General features: G+C 49.7%; 1 protein-coding gene across 1 annotated transcript in view; it reads left to right on the forward strand.

Moving 5' to 3' along the window:
• Positions 1 to 693: 693 nt before the first annotated feature.
• LOC144123847 (uncharacterized) overlaps positions 694 to 24,948 on the forward strand; it is a 62,489-nt gene continuing 38,234 nt past the window's right edge. The window contains exons 1-4 of the mRNA XM_077656603.1: positions 694 to 814; positions 11,962 to 12,109; positions 19,039 to 19,083; positions 21,487 to 21,616. Coding sequence (XP_077512729.1) covers positions 755 to 814; positions 11,962 to 12,109; positions 19,039 to 19,083; positions 21,487 to 21,616 — 383 coding nt within the window. The 5' untranslated portion in view covers positions 694 to 754. The remainder of the gene's footprint in view (positions 815 to 11,961; positions 12,110 to 19,038; positions 19,084 to 21,486; positions 21,617 to 24,948) is intronic.

The raw sequence follows: 24,948 nt of genomic DNA on the forward strand, positions 1-24,948 counted from the left end.
AAGCGGGGCAGCGAAATTTATCACATTTTTTGAATAGCGCGGCGAACACGTCATATTTTATGAGACCACAGTTGCGAACATGGTGGAAGGAAAATTTTTCCGAAGGTTAGCTTCAAAACGCGGCTTAACCGTTTGCCTCTACGAATATGCGGCAGTTAACAGATGATTGCGCCTTCTATGAGCCGGGCTGTCATTCATCAGCGGCGTCTTTCAAGAGTTGAGCTATCGTGGCAGACTCAGCATCTGGTAAGTTGTCACTTCTCTACGAAATGCGAGTTCAAGCAGTGCTGAGCAGTTCTCCTGAAAGCCGCAAATGGCGTGACACTCCGCTAACCTCAAAGCACCTCAGAGCACCGCGACTCTGTGTAATGGAGCTCAGAGTCAGCTATTTCAACTGATCATTTCAGAAAATTTTGCAGATAACATAATTAAACAGTTTTGTTGAGAGTTAACCTGAACTGCTACGCTTAATTGTGGTTTTAAATTAAAACTTTAACGTCAGAATAAAACTTTGTTCGCTTGTGCAATCTCCACTTAATTTTGCGCACTAAAGAAATCCAGCGCTTTACACACAAGGTGGCGCCACGTCACGGCACACCGACGAAGTTAACCTGGCAACCTGCAGACGGCTAGAGGCAGTCGACGCTGCTGTGTCAGACAAGCGGACGTGGACTTAGACCTGGCCGGCGAGTGGCCTTGAATAAAGTGTACTCTTCTAGTACACTTTACCTTGACCGATAAGGCACCAGTTATAATGTCGCCGGAACAGAGTTTAAGCAGCAGCAGCTCTCGCGACGCTGGATCATCCAAGGCGGTGAGTAGTCTCTTACCTTGCACCACGGCGTTCTGTTCATTGTCCATTTGACCAGTTCGAAGAGACTAATGCAGCGTAAACGAAACGCGCCGCTCTCGAATCAATGTTAGGATGCGCATTTTTAGAAGATCACAAGTGCTGATGCCGCACTACGGAAATTCGAAGGCCAAAATGGCTGATGGGCACGTGTACTTAAGCTCACGTGCATGACTACAGAGTTGTCAGGGGGTGCTACGGTGTGCGGTTAGCGGAGAGAACTTGGCAAAGAAAATGAAGGTGCGGCGAGAGAGAGTGAAACAACTTTATTGCCATATAATGTCGGGGTTCAGGACAGGTGGGCTTGAAGATGCGGCGATTGCATCGCTTTGAAGAGCTCAACAGTGTCCCGATAGAGAGGATGAAAGGATAGATGGTGTTGTTACCAACAGCAACCGCTTGGCTCTCGTCACCATCCTAGCGGAGTTGGCACGAGCGGTGCTGTTAAGCCTCCCGTGCTTTCCGTTTCTGAAGTTTTCTAGCGCATACTGGAACGTACAGGCGCAGTGTGTGTGTGTGTGTGTGTGTGTGTGTGTGTGTGTGTGTGTGTGTGTGTGTGTGTGTGTGTGTGTGTGTGTGTGTGTGTGTGTGTGTGTGTGTGTGTGTGTGTGTGTGTGTGTGTGTGTGTGTGTGTGTGTGTGTGTGTGTGTGTGTGTGTGTGTGTGTGTGTGTGTGTGTGTGTGTGTGTGTGTGTGTGTGTGTGTGTGTGTGTGTGTGTGTGTGTGTGTGTGTGTGTGTGTGTGTGTGTGTGTGTGTGTGTGTGTGTGTGTGTGTGTGTGTGTGTGTGTGTGTGTGTGTGTGTGTGTGTGTGTGTGTGTGTGTGTGTGTGTGTGTGTGTGTGTGTGTGTGTGTGTGTGTGTGTGTGTGTGTGTGTGTGTGTGTGTGTGTGTGTGTGTGTGTGTGTGTGTGTGTGTGTGTGTGTGTGTGTGTGTGTGTGTGTGTGTGTGTGTGTGTGTGTGTGTGTGTGTGTGTGTGTGTGTGTGTGTGTGTGTGTGTGTGTGTGTGTGTGTGTGTGTGTGTGTGTGTGTGTGTGTGTGTGTGTGTGTGTGTGTGTGTGTGTGTGTGTGTGTATAGCGTTCTGCACGTGACGCGTCGGCGTGCTGCGTCTTGTGCGTGCTTTGCAGCGACTGCCGTCGGTGACCGGCTTCACGCGTCTGTGTCCGAGGCGGACGCAGCTCTTCCAAATTGGAACAGAACGAACGTTCAGTTCGGAGCTCGTTCGCGACGGGCGGCTGGCTGCTGTGGCTAATCTCGAACAAAACGATGCAGTGTGCGTTACATGGAATCTACCATGCATGCCTACTGCGCACTACTTCTGGGGTGGAAATGGTGCTTGTTTTCAACGGTTCACAGCTGCGTTTACTCGCCGCGGTGGCTCAGTGGTTAGAGTGTTACCGAGCTCGAACCCGACAGCGGCGGCTGCGTTTTTATGGAGGAGAAACGCTAAGGAGCCCGTGTGCTGTGCGATGTCAGTGCACGTTAAAGATCCCCACGTGGTCGAAATTATTCCGGAGTCCTCCACTACGGCACCTCTTTCTTCCTTTCTTCTCTCACTCCCTCCTTTATCCCTTCCCTTACGGCGCGGTATAGGTGTCCACCCATACATAAGACAGATACTGTGCCATTTCCTTTCCCCCCAAACCAATTATTATTATTATTATCACAGCTGCGTTTAAACCTGCGGTCACGTCGAGACCACTGCCGCGCCTAGCCACATTGTGCTTTGTAGTGGAAGATTTTTTTTGTTGCTAAAGCTTCACTACGCTACCTCTTAACGATTTCGCGGTGCCTGCAGTCTTGACCTTCAAGTGAGCCAGAGGTCAAACCCCTTACGGCGCTGTTCGGGTGGCCCCAGATATATGTGAAACAGTTACTACGATATTTCCTTTCCTGAAAACCGGTTGGGGTGTCCACCGATATATGTGAGACAATTACTGCGCAGTTTGCTTTCTTTTTTTTAATTGGTTTTTGGGGAAAGGAAATGGCGCAGTATCTGTCTCATATATCGTTGGACACCTGAACCGCGCCGTAAGGGAAGGGATAAAAGAGGTAGTGAAAGAAGAAAGGAAGAAGAGGTGCCGTAGTGGAGGGCTCCGGAATAATTTCGACCACCTGGGGATCTTTAACGTGCACTGACATCGCACAGCACACGGCCGCCTTAGCGTTTTTCCTCCATAAAAAACGCAGCCGCCGCGGTCGGTTTGAGAGCAATTTTAAAAACAAATCTTCACCTGCAGGCGTTGGCGTTCACAACGTTGTAGCAGAAACGCGGCACTGAAGATGGCGAACCGCCGGCGTTCTTTGCGTTCATTGGCGTTTGCGTTGACACCGCTTTAGACTGCGATGGTTTTGAGGAAAGGAAGGCGCATGACTGGCTCCCGGGTGCAGTGGACGCCTCAATCGCGCTTTGAGGTACGTGGCTGTGGGGAGAGAGATGTGGGCAGCATGCACTCGCGCTGACAACGTTGTGGCAGACTCGCGGCACTGCAGCAGTAAGCCACAGCGTTCATTGGGTGACTAGCCACTCGCGATCAACCATTAATTTAGCCTCCACCTGCCAGGGTGGGCGCGCTGCCTATCCGATGTGCGGAATGCACTCAACGTTACAGACGCCATGCCGCGCGTCTAGTTGCCGGATACACCACAGCTTTCGCTCTCTAACCAGGTTCGGCAGTAGTTGAACGGCAGCTATTTTTTTGTAGCGGGAGCTACACTGGGCTACCGCTCGAGTATTTCGCGGTATATGGGGAGGTAAGTTGTGCGCATGCGCTGTTACCATGGCAACATGGGGGAGCAAGGTGCGGCATGCACTTCGCCGTAGCCGCGCGCCCGCTCTACCGTCGACACCGAGCGTGACGTCACGCGGATGAGCAGTTGTGCTCATGCGCCGACACCATGGTAACCAGACAGACCGCAAAGCTGCGCCGCGTTCTTCGTCGCCGCCTCGCCGCACGCCGCTCCATCACCCGCACCGCGCGTCGCATGCGGAGCATTGTGCGGATATGTAATGGGCGTCTGTAATCTGCTGCGGGTACTTGTACCAAAGATATTAAACTTATTTTATTGCGAAAGCAATACTGCTCGAGGTTTCCGCTCTTGGCCGTCGTCCCGGAGAAACCACCATTGACCTTTAGCGTGACCTATGTGTGACGTCATACCAGCTGTGGAAAAGCGGCCCCCCAACTCGGCTCGTCGCGATCGTCCCAGCGAATCCTCCACGGTATGTCGGATGATGTGTATAAGGTGAAGCTGCAGTGATGTGCTGCATCTAAGAAGCGGCGGCGTGCGGAAAAACGGATGAAGAGCGGGAACAACGTTTAGCTAAACGGCGTGCATATTGTAGTCGTTATGGAAAGCGCGAAAGAGACGCAACAACGACAGAACGAAGCGAGCAAGAGACGCCAGAAGAACGCGCCGCAAGACTCGAGAAGCGTCGTAACGCAGATGCGGCTAGAAGAAGTGACACCGCCTTTAGTGACTCCAACTGCGGAAGAGACCGCTTTGAATTCTCGAGAGCATCGGAATGAGACGCTGCGTAGACGACGTGCCGAGGAAACGAAGCTTTCGCAATTCGACTTGGGTTAACCAGAGCTAAACCACAGACATTTTTTTTGTAATATGGCGGTGTGCTTGGCTTGAAGCACTCTGACACGGGTCGGCCCGGTATTGGACGGCCTCCGGGATCGGCACGGGGCATATTAGCGCGGCGCGTCTTTTCTTTCACTCTTGGCTCTCATATCCTTTACCGCTCCTACTTTCAGCACGCGGCAGCGAGCGTCGCTCAGCTTGAGCCAGCAGGCAGGCCCGTGCACTTTCCTTTTCCTTCTTCCTCTCAGCAACATCAGTCAAGTCAGTCAGTCGTCTGCATCACAACGTTTGACAACCATGCAGAGAAGGATAGTCCGCCACTGATAAACGGCGGCATGGACGAGAAAAGATTAACTGCTCCGATCTTGAGGTTGTCGCCCGGCAGTTGGCTACATACCAAAGAGAGAATGAGCGTCAGAAGGCGAATAGAGCAGCGGTGACGCCCGAACAGAGAGAGGAACGCCTGGCCAGACCTGTCGTGCGTAAGAGACGGCACATAGCCGCTGGAATAGAGGCTATGGAAGGCGTCGGTCAACGGGAACCAACAGAAGAGGATGTGAAGGCCCGTCGTGTGACCGATAACACCATTAGAATTTCAGAAAAACAAGCTCCGCCAAGGAAAGGTACCTCTCGCTACGCGTATCCTGGCATAGCTGAGCTAAGCCACTGCCAATTTTTGTGTCTGCGTTGTTCAGAGTGCACTTTGTATCTGAAAGTTTTGGAAGGCGGCTCATTAATAAAAGCAATAAGCCTTAAAATTGCATTTTTTGCCGTAATGAAACGAGATGAGCGCATAAGGCGCCCGTCTGCTGTGCGATGTCAGTGTATGTTAAAGATTCCCAGGTGGTCGAAATTATTCCGGAGCCCTCCACTATGGCACCTCTTTCTTCCTTCACTCCCTCCTTTACCCTTCCCTTAAGGCGCAGTTCAGATGTCCACAGAGTTATGCGAGACAGTTACTACATGAATTTATTCCTAAAAAAAAACAATTTTCAACTCGTCGAACACCTCCTTTGTTTGAAATTCAGAATTTCCCTGAGAATATGTTAAAACTGAAATTAAAGTGATTGACTCCCTTCTCGGTGGACACCTCAACCTCATCTCTGGAGTGAAGGGAAGACAGGAAAGGCGTCGCAGTGGAGGGGGTGGTGGTATTCATTTGTACGAATATTTAGATGACTATGTGTGAAATGGGTGGATCACCTGGAATGCTTTATCTTGCACTGACATGGCGCAGATCAAGGCCGAGTTTATGGGTCGGGCACCGCAACCACACTGTGAAAGAAAAAAGATATGCCGCCACCGTCTGGAAGACGTTGAAGTAAGGAGTGTTAGCGGTTTCGTAGCGCAATCTATCGTCCATGCGATGTATTACCACGGGATCAGGCTACTTTTTCATACATCACGGCGAGCGGGCGCCTACCGCCGAAAAAGTTTTTCGAAAATTTTTCGGAGGACCATTTGGACTTACCTCAAGGCGGTAGGTGCTTGGTCGCCGTGAGACATGAAATTGTGAGCTGCCGAGTGCTGACGTCACGGCCACCATATTAAGTCAACCATAACTAAACACAAAGATAATTAGGCGATATTGGTATCTAACATGCTCTACTCATCGAGCCCGTTGCCAATATGCCGTTAGCTAGATCATGACGTCATAGGTTAATTATAAGCAATTAAATTTAAGCCTGATCATAACTGAATATTAACTTCTTAGTTACTATTGGTGTCTAACCTGTTCTACTCATCTACAGGATTCCAAGTACCTGATTCGTTATTCGTTTTGTAGCGATAGCTTCATTACGGTAGCATTTCGAGCCTTCAGAGTGGCGACACCGCCACCCTGTGGCTGCGCCGCTACGCTGTCACGTGGTTGGTCACGTGGCGCGGAGTAGCTGCCGGCGGCGCGGCGCCGTGGCTGATCACGTGGTTGGTCACGTGACCAAGTTCTACTCGGCCATCTGCAGCTATCGCGTAACTCCAGGCTTAACCAAAGGTAAACCACCACCAATTTTTTGATGACCTCATTAATTACTGAGTTATAAGCGTTTAAACATAGTCACGTGACTAGTTAATTATGACGTCAAAAATCACTCACTCACCAATCACCAATTCTAAATACTGATGACGTCACCAATCAATCACTAGTTGGGTTGCTATAAGGATTTACTATGGGGCCGCCATCTATAATTCCTCGGACAAAATTTCACGCCGATGGGAGGTGTAGCAGACCCCAAGAAATCGAGAAACGTGATGAAAAAATTGGCGGTGGTTTCGCTCTGTTTATATCTGGAGTTACGCGATAGCTACAGCTGGCCGAGTGGAACTTGGTCATGTGACCAACCACGTGATCAGCCGCGGCGCCGCCGGCAGCTGTTTCGCACCACGTGACCAACCACGTGACAGCGTGGCGCAGGAGCCACAGGGTGGCGCGCAGCAACAGGGTGGCGGCACCACCACGCTGAAGGCTCGAAATACTGCTCTAATGTAGCTATCGCTACAAAATTGGCGGTGGTTTAGCTCTGGTTAAACCTGGAGTGACGCGATAGCTGCAGCTGGCCGAGTGGAACATGGTCACGTGACCAACACGTCACGAACCACGTGATCAGCCACGGCGCCGCACCGCCGGCAGTTGCTCCGCACAACGTGACCAACCACGTGACAGCGTGGCGGCGCAGCCACATCGTTACGCACCGCCACAGAGTCCATCCTTTAGTACAAGCACATTTGGGTAATTCAAAGGGATATCAACAAACACTGTGGCCATTCCACTGGGGCACCATGTACAACATGGTATATGCAGCGAACTAACCAAACAACGTTGTGTTGTTTGTTTAGTTCGTGAGACGGGGACGTGGTGCAAAGATTGACAGGCGATCACCACAATGTGGTGAAACACACGTGCGACAGGACCTATTATCGACCGCCTCGCCTCCGCTTGCGCTTCGCATTCTCTGTGCCTTGCTTTCAGTTCTGCTGTTCGCACAGCTGCACCTTCGGACATTGTCTGCGCCACTTACTCTTCGGCCGCTCGCAGCGCTGAGCCCTGACAGGATCGAGGTAGCCAAAGCAGGTCCCTGTATGTGTGATCGCGTCCATGCCGCCAAACAGCGCCAGGTTGGTTATTGTCCGCTGTTGACGCAGTCCAGCATGTAGGCGGACATCATGCTGACCTTGTCAGTGACTCATTTCACGTGATAGAAGGCATACGTAAATGTGTTTTAGTAACTGGTGTTTAGGCCACTGTTCTGCGCCATGGTCAGCTTGAACACATAGTCTACGTCATTCCACCCAGTGCGGCGGTGGCTTTGTCGGGGGGGGGGGGGGGGTGGCACACGGATGGTTGCATTGACATTCGGACCACCACTGGTCGTCCACAGTTTGTAGTGCCTGTTGTAGGCACTCAGTGACCAACCGACGGACAAACGTCGTCCCACACAGGGCGGCACCATTGAGGAACGCATTGTTGAAGGCAACTACAATACAATCTGCTGTGTCGAATCGGGATCCTGACCTCTATGCCCTGGTCTCCGCTCTCGGGCGAAAGCCAGCTTGGGTAACCGAATTAAAACCGAAGGCCGTAAACCAGACCGAGGACGACGCCGAGTATACACTTCTTCTATACCTTTTTTGTCCAGCGGCAGTTAAGAGAAGCGGGGGAAGTCATTGACAGTGGCAGTGGTGCTTGTCGTCATCACTGTATCAAACGCTACGGGAAGCGATCACTGGTCGTGCCCCGAGGTTAATCGACTGTCACAATTCTCCTTTTACACCCTTGCACCGCAACCATCTCCATGGGTGCAACTAAGAAAAACTACCCATTGAACATCCTGCATCTTAAAGCGGGGTGCAAAATTAGTGTTACCTTATGAAAAAACACTTTTTACGAAAATCGTGGGTGCTGTAAGGGTGAATAGATGGCATTCTGCCCTTAAGGGTGCAAAGTGGTTTACAGTGTACTATCGCTGTCATGACTACTTTCGAAAATGATTAGGGCATACCACGAACCGGTGCTGTGCGTTAGAGGCTTTCACAATTCATCGGCTCATTTTCTGCCGTCAGGTGCAGCTTCAACCTATCATAAGTGTGTCGGCTCGGAATGGAGGACTTAGGTGATTAGGCTGTTGCTCTTTTTACTCTTTTGAGGCAGCTCTTACTTCAGTCTTTCCTAAGGGCGCTCCCTTGGCATTGTCATATTGATCGCTGGACTGCTGTGGGCACCTGACGTAAGCACCAGTAGCTCTTTACACCTGTTCACAAAGGTGCAAAGACCAGATGCTTTGGAGTCTTTGTGTACCCGATCCAAAGGTGTTTCAACAGGCAGTTTTTCCAGTATTCCCCATCCTTCACGCCACTAAAGACATTGTCACTGCGCAAGTCCGGATCTTTTGGAGGAAACTTCCGCAAGCAGTCCACACCTTCAAGAAGGCAGTGGTCGCGGTCCTCATCTTTCGCCTTCAGTGCCACTTTTCGGTTGAGTGCAATCAGTTCATGCGCTGGAACATCGTGTTGCAATCCGAATTTGGGACCCTTCTGCAGAAGATGCAGTATATTCTCGGGAATAGACACATCCCCCAGGACTAATACATTTCTTTTCTCTTGTGTCTTTTTCTTCTGTCCCAAGCACAAAGGCAACTGGTTCAAAATCCACTTCCACGTGCACTCCGTGAGTCGTGCAGCTTGCCGCCTAAGAGATGTTAACTTCCTCATTGCGAGCCATTCTGGGTGATCTTTTAGACAAACCAAGCGCAGCCAGTCTTGAAAAAGACGAACTTGCCGCCAGAGTTCCGAGCGCAGTAACCTGCACAGTCGCTTAACATGCCCCCACGAAGGTTTCACTGGGCCGAAGAGTGCACTTACATCATCAGGAACAAGTCCCTTCCGGATGCAGAAGGCGTAGCGTCTTGCCCGGCATGTCGCGTTCACGATGTGACTCAGTAGACGGTCAGTGATACAAGAAGAGGTAGAAACACAGAAAGAAGGGCCCACTGTATAAGAAATAAACTTCATTAAAACTTCCTGTTGGCGGCAGGTGCTGTGCTTCGACCAGAGTACACTGAGTCGTCGCCGTGAAGGAGGTTTGCAAACTTCCGACCGAGAAAGCACGAGCAGTGAAACAGCAGGTCCCAAAGCGGCTCCTGCTGTTTATCTCGATGTGCACCAAGCGAAGACCCACCTGATTTTGATCGACTTAAGTTTGCACCTCCCTAAGAACCCAGTACCGAAGCGTGGCTGTAACATATTCGCACAAAGGCGGGCTCTCAGCCACACATTGATATGCATGTTATCGAAACCTCAGCTCACCGCCGACCAAGGAACCAGCGATTCACTTGGCTGGGCCCTGAATCGACTTTGCACCGTGCAGCGCAAAGTGGACCATTGCTGGTTAGAAAGTTCTCAAAAACGGACCACGCTATTCTGCATGGTTCGTCTCTTTAGAGCTGGATATCGCACGCTGATGGTGCATTTGGGTGAATTTGGGCGCCGTCTCGGTATGTTCGCAAAGTGATTTTTAATTTTAAATATTTTAAAAGGAAATCGCCGAAAGTGCTAAATGCTCGGCTATGTTTCAAAAATCGCCACAGGTATTTAGGACGCCACTGGGGCAGTCCAAACGGCAGGACTCGCCCAGGTGACGTCGGGCAACCATGACGTCACGTGAGTGTAAATGGCAGCAAACGCGTTGAAGCGATGTCGTCCTTATAGGTTCAGTGCTGCAGTGTCACACAGTTGTCAGAGCGTGACCGCTAAAATTGTTTGAGAATCGTGAAAAGATGTCCTGGATCACCTGAACGCTGAATTGGCACCGTAAACGTAGATGTGTGCAGCCTGCCAGGGACTTGTGGGAGCTGTCCTCAGTATCGAACACGGGTCTTCTCACAGAAATGAAGACGGATAGATCGGACGGTGGTTACTCGGGGGAGGTAAAACTTACATTGCAGCGTTGTCAGGGCACGAAGTAGTGTGCTGAAACCGTTCATGCTGCTTCCGAGCCGCGCTTGGCTCGCTACGAATGGCGTTGGCTTATGCGCAACCAGTGGCATTGCGCACTTAACATGGATTCCTTGAGTAAAAGTGAAAAAAGGTCGTAGAGGACGCAAGGAAAATGAGACACGCCGGTGCCTCGATACGTAGGTCACTTGACATGCCTCCCTCTTGCTTGTTTGATACAGTCGTGAATTAAAGGGCGATTTCGTTTACAGGCGCGAATGGTCAGCGGAGCAATACAGGTATAGCCCATTGTTAACTGCTGTTATATTAAGTTGTATCCTACTAGAGCCACTCTGTACTTTCAGCACTCACTGTGGCTGCTTCCGGGCTACCCTCTCGCATTCGTTTCTTTGTGAGAAAATAATGACAGTCTTCTTTGAAAGCGCTCGCTATGACGGGTCTGATTAGAGCTTTCCGCCGGGCTACAATGTTATTAGTGCGAAAACGTTATATATGCCCTATTAGCACAAAAGTCGGCGTCCGTCGGCATCCATGGTCACGGAATTCCTCGTTGCCGTCATTATGCTGTCGTATGACGTCATCAGTAGACCATAAGATAGTGGCGTCTACGGCAAAGAAGAAAAAATAAAAGTTGAAGGGTACACTTAAGCTCTGCCTTAAGGCTACGAGGCGACAGCGTAACCAGTATGCAGAAGGACATCCTCCACTTTGCATTCACAGAACCCTGGGAGTCCTCGTACCTCTCCTGGCGCAGTGGTTGAGCGATGCGCCACGCCCTGCGATGGGAGGTGCTCCCAGCGGTGAGCTTTGTGCGGCCCAAGTTGCTCTTCCCGAGTGACGTACAAGTGATTAATTTACCTGCCACGGTGAGAACTTTGCTCACTACCAGGCGGGCAGGTTGTGATGACGCAGCAAGCTAGGTCACGTGACCCAGGTGGCCCACCTACCTCGTGGGTTGCTCTCTGAGCACCACCTACCAGATTCATGCTCATGATTTTTCGCTCACACAGCCGAGCCGACGCCGGATTTTCTGGGTAACGGCGTCTTCACCGTTGTCGCGTTAAAACTTCTTATGAAGGTGTGGGGAATTCAACCAAGGACCTCCAGACTGCGAGGCGAGCACGTAACCTGTAGGCCACAATCCGCGATACTTTTTGGAGATTGGAAGTAAGCATAGTGTTTGCGTTTGCTTGCTAATGAGTAAGGGTGTCGTTAGAAAAGAAGGAATCTTATGAGTTCAACATTTCTTTCGAGTTCAATCGAAGTATAGGCGCCTTTTGTGGCTGCATACAGTCGCGTCTCGAGAGCGGAGCGTGCTGCGCCGCACCCTTCGTTCTTCTTGAGTCTCTAGGGCATGCGTCAAACTCGCCCTGCGCCTCATGGGGTGCACGGGCTACTCTTCGCGCGTTCCCTTTCCGGGAACTCGCGCGTGTACTTGCGAGTAAATGGTGCAGTTCAGCTGTTGTCGGAACGCGTGGGTTCACAGACGAGAAAAAATTGCTGCAAATGTGGTGTCGATGTGTTGGCACTGCCCTTAATTATTAACCGACTCCTGGCGGCGCTACACAACGCAGGCGAGTAAAGACGATACGTCACATGCGGGGGCGGAAGATCCCGGTCACCAGGAACAACGACCCGAAGGCGATGGCGTCGCGTTTGAAAGAGGAGACACCAGCATGTTTTTGTCCGCCTTGAGGTTCGGTGAACCTGGATGCCGCACAGGTGAGTGGGGTGTTTATTGATTTCGTTCTTTGGAGGTAATCATGTGGTGCATAGCTCGGGCATCTGACCAACGATTAGTCATTCTCAATGAGAAATAACGCGAGAAAATGTCTCTACGTGTAGAGATTTCTTTGTTTGCTTTAAGCGGGCGCGTTTTTGTTAACCTGTCTGTAAGGTGCACGAAGGAGAGAATTCGTTTGCAGAGAAAGCCAGGGAGGTGTGGACTGGAGCGCGCTGCGCACTGTCAGCGCTCGTCGCATCAAGCCGTCCGCAGCATGTACCGCTCGAGTTGGATTGAGGACTTCCTCTGCACAAAAGAGTTTGCTGTGCATACTGCCATCCTGTTCCCAAGCTGTTATTCTGGGCTGGGATTTTATTTCGTGCCGTGCCGCAGTATTCGACTGAGCTCGAGCTGAAATCGGGTTCTCTGCCCAATCCTTTGCCGGATGCTACTCGTTCTGTTTATTGTGTCAAAGCCCTCGCCGCCGACGACATCGACCTTACCCCATGCTCTTCCGACCTTGCTCACTTCTCTTGCGGCTCTCTCAGCGACGACACTGTCGTCTTCGCGTCGGCCCATACTGTTCTGCACCGCAAGTGTCTCCTTCTGCCATAGGCTGGTCTCTTTGGTCTCTGACCCATTTTTCTCCCCTGCTTGCTTTCGCCTTGGTGAATGCGCGGCAGTGTCTAGCCCAACGCGTCTCTGCTCATCCGCGAGGAGGCTGACGATACACCGCACCTCATCATGAATGCGCTCAGCCCACCTTTTTCTGCGCTAGATCCCTCCGCTGTTAATTCTTTTTAACTTTTCTCTGTGGGGCGCGAAAGAGCTGCGTTCGTTCTGTGTTGTCATTACAGGCAGATCCAGTATTAAAGGAAACGGTCGTTTTGCGTACAAAAGCCAAATCAATTTTTACCTTCGCACTGAAACTGAAAATATTCAAATTCGCGGGGAAAAATTTTCACAACCAAGAAAATTAGCGGGCTTTTTACTCAAACTTTCGTTAGTTGAATGCGAACAATAGAGATTTAGCATAGCGCGAACCGCTCCGCTATCCGACATGCTTTCGCGTGGAGCCGCTGCGCTTGCGCATATTACCCTGTGGTCGACAGATGGCGCCAGGCGCCGGCCAGCTGCACGCACTCCTGCCGCATTGGGACCAATCAGTCGAGCGCACTGGTGGCGCGCGGAGGCAGGTCGCGCTATGCTACAGCTGTCTAAGTTTCGCCTAGCTGTACTTTCGCGATCGGTAAATAGCTTCCAGCTCGCTGGTGGCGACTGCGGTGGGGTTTGCTCTTCAGAGCTGTTGAATGCGCGAGACGGACAGCCCCGAAAACCCCGCTAGCTAAGCTGGCAGCTAGAGATGCATTATATTTACAAGTACCGCTGGTGCAGTGGCTAGAACTTGCGCGTCTGTCTGCCAGCAGAACTTGTGGTGCTTCCATTTCCTCGCGAAGGAAGCTCCGGCCACGGGTCGCCTGCTTCTGAATAGGTGAACAAGGCATAGCCCACACATACGCGCCCCCACGTCGACGCTCCTCACGTAACTGGGCTGGTGCGTCTCCTAGCTTCCATCAAGCTGCACGAATTTACTCACGCGGAGTGGCGAAGCCCTGCACGTACGCATGAGTCGTGACGACGGTAAGCGCAGCACAGTTCCGTGTTGTCACGGGGTTCCCGCCCGATATTCTAAAGATTCGGGTGGAAAGTTGTCGCGAAGGTTTCTAGTGTGTGTTTATGCTAAAAGCCGAAGGGACGCGGCTTTATCTTTGTGACCGATGATTCGACCGGGTTTATCTCAAATGCTCGCAGCCACCCGCAGCTGGTTCTAAGTTGCTCCAGACTGTCGTAGGTGCTTAACGTGCCTTTTCACTTAAGTTCTTCCTAAGCTCGGAAGTGAGCGTAGCAGCCGAGAGCAACGGTGATTCCGTCCTTGGACGATAGCCTAGCACGCCTGTTGCTGTGGGAAATGGTCCGCTTATTAGGCCCAAGTCAGCCGGATGAGGAATTCGTTTCAGTGTCAGGTCAGCCTGCTGTCGGCGGTGCTGTCACCAGCACGCGACAGTATATCTTGTAGTGCCGGTTGCCTTCTGATGCGGCGGGATGCTCATCCGTAGGTGCGGGACGCATTTTGCCACAAGATCGCGCATCGGTCCTCTGTGAGGAAAAACAGATTTCACCTAACTTCTGGCTCCACTTTATTTCCGAGAGAAAGAACGGAGTGAGACGGTAGGAGGCTTTCAGGAGAGTCGCGGTCTGTACAGCTTCACTTTGCACACCGGTGACAGGAATTTTGAGCTAAAGTGGACGTCACCCTATTGTCAGGCAACCGCGTTTGAGGGCCAGCGGGAATGTGAAGGCGCAAGTTTTGTGGAGCGCTTCCCTTCCCGCGACAGCGCGCTCCATTAGATCAGGCCATCGAACGGGAACGTTGCCGAAACACGAAAATGAGGCGTGTGTCTTGCTCCCAGGGCGATTTAAGATCTTTCCTAGTCCGTGCTATGAAGCGTGGTATCATCCGATACCGGTCGCGGCGATGCAGCTCCCGTTAAAGAATCTCAGGAGGTCGAAATTTCTGGAGCCCTCCACTACGGCGTCTCTCATAGCCTGAGCCGCTTTGGGCCGTTAAAACCCGATAAACCAAACCAAGCTGCACTACCGCTTTGTACTGAAGCGGAACTCTAATTTGTAATGAAAATAAGCTCCAACTTTATGTAGGCAGTTTTTGCTGTGCCTATGCAGTGATCACAGCGCAACGGTCCCTGCGATACTTTGCCGCACTGTAGCCTTCAAGTGGATGGCCACGTGGTCTCAAGAACGATGTGTGTTTTAGAAGTCATACTGAAGCTTCGAAGCCTTTCTTTATTTTTTTAGAGAAAGTCAGGACTGTGCAAGCCTGAATGAAGCATACTCTAGCCCGAACGAAACACGCACGAGTTTATACACGAGCCACTCTTGAGCCGATATGTGTTTCATACCAAACACATAAGAGCTGATGCGTGCTTGCGGGTGTCTCATATCAGTTGATGTTTTTCATATTCTAGTTCATACCAGACCAACTGTCGCATGTATGAGCTCTTACGCAGCATGCTACGAATTCGTAGAAGAGGCAACGTTGGCATATATTTCATTTATTGCGATGTGAGTGCACGTTAAAGAACCCCAGGTGGTCGAAATTTCTGGAGCCCTCCACTACGGCGTCTCTTTGGGACGTTAAATCCCCATAAACCATATATAATTTATTGTTCCCTTAAGGGTACACGCTCCAGGAAAAAAAACATTTTTGTAAATATTTGTTCCAAGTGGCTGAAAATTTCGCAGAAGAGAGACCTTTGTCAGTTGTTTCTATATGCGGTGTTCCTTCGCGCCTATCTTGCTTGGTTTAATTTTTGCAGGTCATGCAGATGAAATGTACCGAAGCTTTTGTGCATCTATTCGTCACCGGTATAAATATACAACGGCATTGAAAAATATCCCATTATTCCTACTGATTCATTTTATGCTGTGAGAAAAAAGACTGGCTTGCATGAAATTTCCGAATTAATAAAATCATACTGTTCAGAATGTCTGTTTAAAATCATTTTACAGTAATTTTACATATCTGTAAAAAAATAATCATTTTACAATAATTGTAAAAAAGTTGAATCCTATCCGCAACTAAGAATTGTAATAAAAATAGCACAACTGCATTCCGCTTGCAGTGAAGCATATCCACACCAAATTTCTATGGGATGTAACAAGTATAAGTGCAAGAATGTCGTGCACAAGCACTGAGGTTGCATGAAAATGATAAAAGCAGGAAAATGCGTTTCAATTTATTCAAGGAGACAGTGCAACATCTGGGGACGCGAGATCAGTACCTTAATAATAATAATATTTGGTTTTTGGGGAAAGGAAATGGCGCAGTATCTGTCTCAAATATCGTTGGACACCTGAACCGCGCCGTAAGGGAAGGGATAAAGGAGGCAGTGAAAGAGGAAAGGAAGAAAGAGGTGCCGGAGTGGAGGGCTCCGGAATAATTTCGAGCACCTGGGGAACTTTAACGTGCACTGACATCGCACAACACACGGGCGCCTTAGCGTTTTGCCTCCATAAAAACGTAGCCGCCACGGTAGGGTTCGAACCCGGGAACTCCGGACCAGTAGCCGAGATCGGTAGCTTCAACATTCTATTTTTTAGAGCTGTGAAACTACTGGAGGACGCGTCTGAAAGAAGAAGGCTTTCTCTGCCGACTTGCAGCGCGGCAATGGTGAGAAACGCCGGTATTAAGATTTGTTACCGTCTTGAAAGTAGTTCAATTCTGCTCATTTTTTGGCCACTTGGCGTGCTTATATCGCAGGTTCTGGTTATTCCGCGTCTATATTTGATGCTGGTATGTTTGGACATGGAAGAGGAAGGCTTACACATAATAATGCAAGAAAATACCAAAAAGGGTTCTTTGAGAAAAAAAAATCGTTTTTTTAAGTGCATGTCCCCTTGAAGGCCCAAGGGCATTACATAAAGAGGGAACAAAGTCAAGATTTCACTGCCAACGGGCATTAAAGAGAAAACTCGTTAGTGAAGGGCATAAAAATTTTCCGCCGTTGAAGCAGCGGTTATGTGCTACTCTGCGCTGGGGAAAGTCTGTATCACATGCAAGCGAAAACGCTAGTGAATCCTGCCACCGCGGCGGAAAAACCTGTTTTGAGTCGTCGTGGCGATGAGCGGCGAGGTTCCAACAAGTTGGAAATTTCCGCTGCGACGCGCCGCACAATTATTCAAGGAAGGGAGGGAGGGAAGGAAGGAAGGAAGGAAGGGAGGGAAGGAAGGAAGGAAGGAAGGCAGGAAGGGAGGGAGGAAAGGAAGGACGGAAGGAAGGAAGGGAAGGAAGGAAGGAAGGGAGGGAGGGAGGGAGGGAAGGAAGGAAGGGAGGGTGGGAGGGATGAAAAACGGAAGTAGCGTCCCCTTTGAAACCGTGTGGGGGCAGTTGCCACTATGCCCGGCTTTATTTTTATTTAACTGTGTCACAACTGGGTGTTAAAGTTCGCCATTTAAGTATGTTTTCAGTCCTACACTACTAACCTTATGTCACCTCTCCGCTTTTGAGCCACCAATCTTCCAATCGCGTTTTTGCTAACTTCTATCGCGCTGATTTACTTACGTGACGAATGTTATCTCTAAACTCTAGTGCCTCAGGGAGAGTGAATGTGCCTGAATATTCGAGTACAAGGTGTTTGTTTCCACAAATTTACCGCACAGTGCACATGTGTCATCTTGATTATGTTTCCTTTTGTAGCTGCGCGATATAAGGCCCCCTGATGTAGCTTTAAAGCGCTTCACTGCCTCTTGAGTTATCATAGAACGATCGCAGTGAATCGCAACGGATCGGAAGAACTTCCGGGATATCCTCCGGGCCTTGGAGGGGGGATGTGTTGAACGTCGTCCACATTTATTGAGGGATGCCAGGTGCTACGGCTGGTGAGACAGCGGAGCGGTCCGTAGACGCTGCTGACTGGGCCAGTTGCAGATAATGTTCTGAGACCCGCGAGCGCTCGAGCTCACGCTTCAGGCTTCAACCTCTTCGTCATCGACGTCGCTACAGGGGCGCACCTTGGGGCTGCTGCCAAATTGTACAGACTTCATCCACGCGCAGGCCCACTGTGGGCTCCGTAAAAGGGTTCCCGCAGTGAAAATCAGCCCCGGAACAGGCAAAGCCAGATAAATGAAGTTCATCTGAGTGATCACGGTTAACGAGCCCAAAAAGACGTCGTGGTCAACGCAGCGTCGTCGTTCATTAACCATGAACACGTGCCAACTAGCGCAACTGCTCAGTTTAATGCAATCCGTCTGATGGATGTTCGCCATTTTTGCTTTCCACTCAGGACGGAATTTGGGGAGAAGCAGACCGTTACAGGCGATGTGTGGTCTGTGAAACAACTCGGGGAAGTTTTTCGAGCGACACAAAGCGTGCCATCCCCGGTCAAACATTTCTGCAACTAGTTCCTTCACGGCGGCAACGTGCAGCCCATTGCTACATGACCATCGCCTTCATCATTCACCTCTTGAGCATTATTTTTTTTTCATCATCCAACTGAATCACCGGACCTAGGACTTCTCGATTTTTGTCTGTTGTCCAGAACAAAGGTGAGCGTGCGTTGGAAAAGCTGCGTAGTTTGAAAATACGTCATCCGCACCGTGATGCAAGAAAAATTTCACGAGTGCTTTCAATAGTAGATCCGCCTCCTTCAAGGGAGCTGTGATATGTATGGAGGTTATGTAGAGAAGGGAATGAAGACGGGTAGTGTTCTTCCAGAATAGAAAACTTTCGGCAAAAAAAACCTCACTAAATGTACGTGGACTTTTGAAGCTTCTCTTTTACTAGCACCAATGTTTTTCCTGTAGCCCGTTCCGTTGTTCGTGCTTATCTCAGAATTCTTTTATTAATAATCCTATCCTTTTCTCAGTCAAGCATAGCTGTCTACCTTATGCACGATTCCGGTACCCTGTGCTTCACGGTGATTTGTCGCCTGCCTTCGAGGTGGCTCAGTGTTTACGGCGCTCGGCTGCAGACCGGAAAGACGCGGATGCGATCCCAGCAGCGGCGGTAGAATTTCGATCGATGCTGCAGGACCGTGTACTGTGTGCTCTCAGTGTACGTTAAAGAACACCAGGTGGTCGAAATTTCCGGATACGCCGTTTCTCATAGCCTGAGTCGCTTTAGGAAATTGAACCCACGTAAACCAAAGAAAACCAAACCACATTCCTGCTCGGTAAACTTGTTGCCCATTTAGCACTTAACTGATACCAGTGCGATTGCATGAGTCACGGCGCCGCTTATTTCTTCAGTTTTCCCGTGGACAGATTTCGCGCAATCTGCAGAGCATGCAATTTTGGTTGCGTGGCAGCACGTCGAAGCCCCTGAATGTGTGACAGTGACGTTTCTTTGCAGGAACGGATCCAGAGGAAAGCGCCGAGGAGGAGAACTGGGAGCTGGGTAAGTCCCCTCAACTATTTCTATAGCCGCCTTTATCTTGCACCTATGCAGTAGGCGATAGGGTTACGCGCAGGTGCTGCCGCTAATGAAGGAAAAGCGGCGTGCGCACCCAACAACAGTATTTTCATTTACACTTGTGTCGAACATGAGAAAGAATTTGTAGCAAATCGCGTGCGCAGGAAGCCAACTTAGAAAGATAAACTACGCTTCGTAACGACATTCGCAGAGTAAACGTCGACTCACTTGTGAAGAAATGTGGACGCGATGCATGGACTGATGTGTTTGTAAAATCACTGACATGTAATGGGCACTTGAGCACAAACTTAACTTTAATCTGTAAACTACTGAAGCCATTCTCGCTGAAGATAGAGGTTTTATATGCTAGAGAATACCAACAGCCAATTACGGGTGTTGCCGCAAGCGATCATCTCCGCAAAGAAAAAAGCGGTGAACTCAAGACTGCTTTTTATTTAAATGCGAAAGCATTACTAGTTCAATTACGAGAAAAGCCGGCGGCGTGTGTATGTGTGTACCCTCAGATGGCACACAAAATCCTAGCGATGGCAACAAAATTAGGGTGACGTCATCAAGCGGCCTTATGACTCGCACACAAGCTGAGCACCACCATTTCAGATATTCACGTACATGTTTTTCTATACACACTCCCCACTAGCTGGCCTCAATGTGGCGCAAGTTCTGCCGACTACATTATAGTGCCGAAATTTTGACGCAACCGTTTGTCGTACGCCGTCCCTGGTGGTGTCATATGATTTCTCGTTGCATATACAAACCGGCTCTGACGGCGCACCAATGGTGCAAGGAGGAGCACCATCATAACTTTACTTAAGGTATATACCGTCAGTAAAGTTGCGATGGTTCTCTTCCTTGCACCAGGGGTGCGCCGTCAGAGACGGTTTGTTGACTTGAAGGCTCCTTGCACCTGAGCTGCCCCGTACGGTGTAATCACGACTAGCAACGGAGGGAATTGACGAGGAAATGGACAGAAGTTTATATACAGGAGATTTACACAATGTACAGCATATTAAAGACGGTGGCAAAAGAGACCGAAATGGCTAACAGCAAAATCTTCCCTCCTCGGCATAACCAAAGATGCAGAGCATCTAAACCCAGCCCAGAACGTCGGATTGGGGTCCCGCGGTCTCGGTTTTAAACCCTCGGGCACATATAGGAAGCAGGCAAGGCTCGACACGATTGCTGCATTGCTGCGTGCTACTCCCTTCAACTTTGGCAGTATTCATAACTCCTCCCCAAAAGACAAAGTCCAAAAAGATAATCAAATTATCAACAAAATGCGATGCACAGAGCGATCTGCGCAAAAGTGGGTCCCGCCCTACAACTTTGATAGTGCACACGAAACCCTCTCTCAAGGTAACAAAAAAGCAACGGATCCCGGAGTCCCTTTCTGCTTGGGGTAAATCCGGCGGCTTCGTAGATGACCTTGAGTTATGACACCCCGTGCAGTGTCCACGCTTAGGACGTTGCGGTAAGCCGGAGAGGTCACTGTCGCGCAATAAGTCTCCCTTTGGGAGGCAATCTTTGTTGCGCCCCGTAGCGACCTCTGCTTTCACCGGCGGCTTCCTAAAGGGACGGTGTCGGGTCGAGGGAAGCTCTTCGGTTTGCATGCACAAAGGCATTGGCCCTTGCCATCTGACGAACGGTTGACAGCCGGCCACATGGTTGTGCCTGTCTTCCCAACGGCTGCCGGTGTTCGACAATACGGCGCCCGTGTAGCTAGCTGCCTATCACCAGCCACTCTCCCGATCCAGGCCATTACTGCGACAGATTTTGAAGCCGACTCGTCGACCCCTACAGGTTACATACGTGGTAGTCAAGTTGGAGGCGAGCCTGCGACAGGGGTTGTAACCGATATCATATGCACCCTCAATTCCCAGTCTTTTGTACCAAAACTGTGATGCAATTCGTTCATCGTACAGCGTTCCGGCTAGTGTCATATGTGCGCGTGTGTGGATGGGTGGTGTCATACATCGTTGCTGGAATTCATTGCGGCCGGTTGTGTGTGTGCTTGTGTAATGAACAGCGAACCATTAACGTCTAAAGTTCCGACATTGGAACCACCCGAAGTGAACCGTGGTCGCCCACGCAAACACGCAAACGCCGAAGAAGCACAAAAGAGCTTTAATGCATGTACGAACATTACGCACGTGAACAGTGCTCCCAGGGACAGTAATGCTTTCGCATTCTCACACGCAGGCACTCTTGAGTGTCTCTGCCCAATTTTTTTTTGTGGGAGGGAGTGGGGTGGAAATTTCTTTTTTGCTTAGAAGAAGTTCTATGTATATTGTCCTCGGCGTTCCTCTGAGAGGGGGTCACGGTCCTTGCTCAGTGCCCGCAGCGTGACCGACGCGAGTGGCGCATGTGCAGATATTGCTCCCGGGAACTCTGGCTACATCCCAAGCGGGCATCTATACTTACAACGGGTCCAGCATCAGTCCCGTCGGACTAGGAGGCGGATGCACATGGAGCAGGCGGAAGATTACAAGCGCCGCGAAGCGTAAGTACATGGATTGGAACGCTCACCAGCTGGCTATATTTAGAGGGGGCGCCTCAGTCGAACCACGATGGTGGCTTTGAGGGCAGGTGCTTTTTGGGATCGGCTTCGGTAGATTCGCACTTCTGCTTAAATTGCACGCACATATAATTTACTGGTAGAGCGCTGCCATTTCATTGCTGTATTAGAGAAGGAAATACGTTGAAGAAACAAATGCCTGTGCTCCTCCGCTGTGCTTCGTCGTCATGCGCTCTGTTTTTGTGATGCATGTCCAAATACAGCTATTTAGCGATGTCAGTATTTATCTGAGAGGTGAACAGTTTAGTGTTCCCGGGCATGGAGGAGCCACTAGTTCGTGAGACTTTTACTGAAGGCCATGGGCGATTGTCAGGTCTTAGCAGTCGTAAATCTCGTCAGAGTCCTGGTAAAAGTGCATGATGGGATAACTGTGAGAACATTGAAACAGGACATTTATTATCTTGCACCTTTTCTCGGAACATTAAGGAATCAAGCTCTTTACGAATGTATATATACGGATATTTCAAACATTGCTAGAGAGCATACAAGGGGAAGGAAAAATAGAAGTTCGTTAAGACGTATACATGAGGGAAGCCTGTAGTCGCCGACACCATGACGCATAAGGGATGTGTTGTTTTAAAAATAATTTCTGGTGTTCATGAATGGGGGCTTAATAAAATAAATACTTTTTTAATAATTGATTCGAAAGCAGAAGAAGCAGCAACCACACGCCGCCGGTGGGATTCGAGGTCGCGGGTTCACATCCCACCGGAGGCGGTGGTTGTTTTTTCTTCTCCTTTCTGATCAGTAATGTTCAAATAATTACCCTATTGATCTCGCACTTATGAACGCCACAAATTATTTCTAAAACGACACAGCCCCTATGCTTCGCGGTTTAGGCGACTGTTGGCTTCCGTCATGTAAGATTCCAAGTTATCCCAGTTCACTAACAGGTTGATAGTAATATGGTCCGTCTGTTGGCTTTGCTTAGTAGGCATCCTGGGTTTAACGTCTCAAAGCGACACAGGCTATGAGGGATGCCGTAATGAAGGGCTCCGGATAATTTCGGCCACGGGGGGTTCTGTGACGTGCAATAGCATCGCACAGTAGACGAGCCTCTAACATACAGCCACCATCCAAATGTGACCACCGCGGCCGGGACCGAAGTCATGCAGTTATCGACCATTTTCGGTTCTCAGTATCATTAATATTCTGTTCAGAAAACTTGTTGCGAAACAACCAAGAGGCTACTCGGAGAGAACTAATATCATATCTCAATGTCAATATGGCCTTAGCAACAACAGGTATACAGCTACAAAAGTAATAGCATTGCCTCAGGTGTTAAGTTCATCCTTGCATAATAATGATACAGATGTAGTTGTGTTCGTAGACGTAAAAGAAAGAAAATTTTACACTGTTAATCCTTTTAGACATGCATTATGTTCTACAATAGAGGAAAATCTGAAAAATTGTGTATGTATATTTTCCAAGAGCCTACTTCACGAAAAGAACATGAATGACCCAAAAGCTAGGAACTCACACATGGCGCACACTTTCACGATCAGTGAATTTCAACCCTATTCTCCGAAAAACACGTTTATGCCCAAATAATTATTTCCTTTATCATCTGAGGCAGTTGCCGCAACAAAAATTATTCTGTAAATATTTTGTAAAATATTTGATCATATGATCGAAGCTACAGCACCGAACAGCACTTCCTAGGTGCACCGTGCAACTTCGTTAGTCCTTCTTTATTTCTTGTTTAAAAAAATGACCTGTTATTGTAAGCGCGAAAAGGCTTGCCATTCTCTATATCAAGGATTTAAAATGTTGCTGGTATTACTGACTTTCAGAAAACGGGTGTAGACACTTGGATATAAAAATGTCAAAAGTCACTTGCACGATCGCAGACTCCATGCCGGTGACCTTTGTGCACAAAGGCGTTGTGCACAATCGCCCTAATGATAGAAGCTGTTATACGCAACTTTTGCCTCTTAGTCATGGATAGCAGATTTTGGAAGTTGCCCGGCTGCCGCCCAGTTTTCTTCTCGTGATGATATTCGTGCGGATATAAATCACTCAAGTCGTGCAATGAGCTGAGACAGGCAGTGTTTTGTTGAGCCTTATGGCGAAAGACAACCAAGACAGAACTCCAGGAATCTATACTGACCCCTTTTGTACTTACGCATAAGTCTTCAGGCCGCCACGGTGGCTCAGTGGTTATGATGCTCAGATGCAGATTCGAAAGACGCGGGTTCAATCCCGGCCGCAACAGTCAAATTTCAATCGAGGCGAAATACTAGAGGCCCGTGTGCTCTGCGATGTCAGTACACGTTAAAGAACCCCAGGTGGTGTAATTACCCGGAGCCCTTCACTACGGCGTCCCTCATAGGCTGATTCGCTTTGGGACGCTAAACCCCATAAACCAAACACGCATACCGCTTCGCACGAATGGTTGCGTGCCTTGGTACCGATGCGGCCGGTGATTGTGTTTAGCTCGTTAAGCAGATCAGGCAAGATGTCGTATACTGCATTAGCAGTACAGTCCTCTCCCCCACCGACATCCGTGGTATGTGTGTGTGCGTATATGAATGAAGCCTGTACTCTCCGGCAGCACCCGCCGTGGTTAAAAGGCATCTCTCACGTACAAACCTCCACCTTCAAGCTAGAGGGCCTCCACCTAGCACAAGGCCACGTAGCAGCGGAGTTAGGGGCGATAAAATCAATTTCAGAGATGCACTGGGAGGCGATCAGTGTAAAAACGAAGATGACGAAGGTAAATGGTCGAATGTTTGGGAAATTCCCAAGGTGGAGTATGTCTGTAATAAGGGAGTGTTTATTGCAAGTTAGCATACGTTTGGCCTAATTGGTAGAGCAACTGCTCCAGATAAGCGGTGGTTCCAGGTTCGAACACCGGGTCTCTGCAAGCGGAAATGGCATTCGCCCTCTCTGCGGGAACGTAAGGCATCCGTGTGCTGTGCTGTGCCTTCCACTACGGCACCTCTTTCTTCTTTTATTCTTGCACTGCCTCCTTTATCCCTTCCCTTAAGGCACAGCTCTGTTGTCCGCCGATATGTGAGACCAATACTGAGCCATTTCCTTTTCCCCAGATCCAACTTTCGTTTTCCTTTGTTGGAACAATGGAGTGCGGAGAAAGGGAACAATTAGCAGCGCACTCACTATGCGGCAAACGTGTCGCGTGTGCTTCTCTCTCTTGGATGGGCTGGAGCACCGTGCAGCGGCATGCACCGTAGCGCGGGAGGGACAGAGGTCACGCGACACGTGCGCCACGAAGTGACGTAGTTTGGGGAGTGTAG

The sequence above is a fragment of the Amblyomma americanum genome, chromosome 1 (genome assembly GCF_052857255.1).
Source record: "Amblyomma americanum isolate KBUSLIRL-KWMA chromosome 1, ASM5285725v1, whole genome shotgun sequence".
Taxonomy (NCBI): Eukaryota; Metazoa; Arthropoda; class Arachnida; order Ixodida; family Ixodidae; genus Amblyomma; species Amblyomma americanum.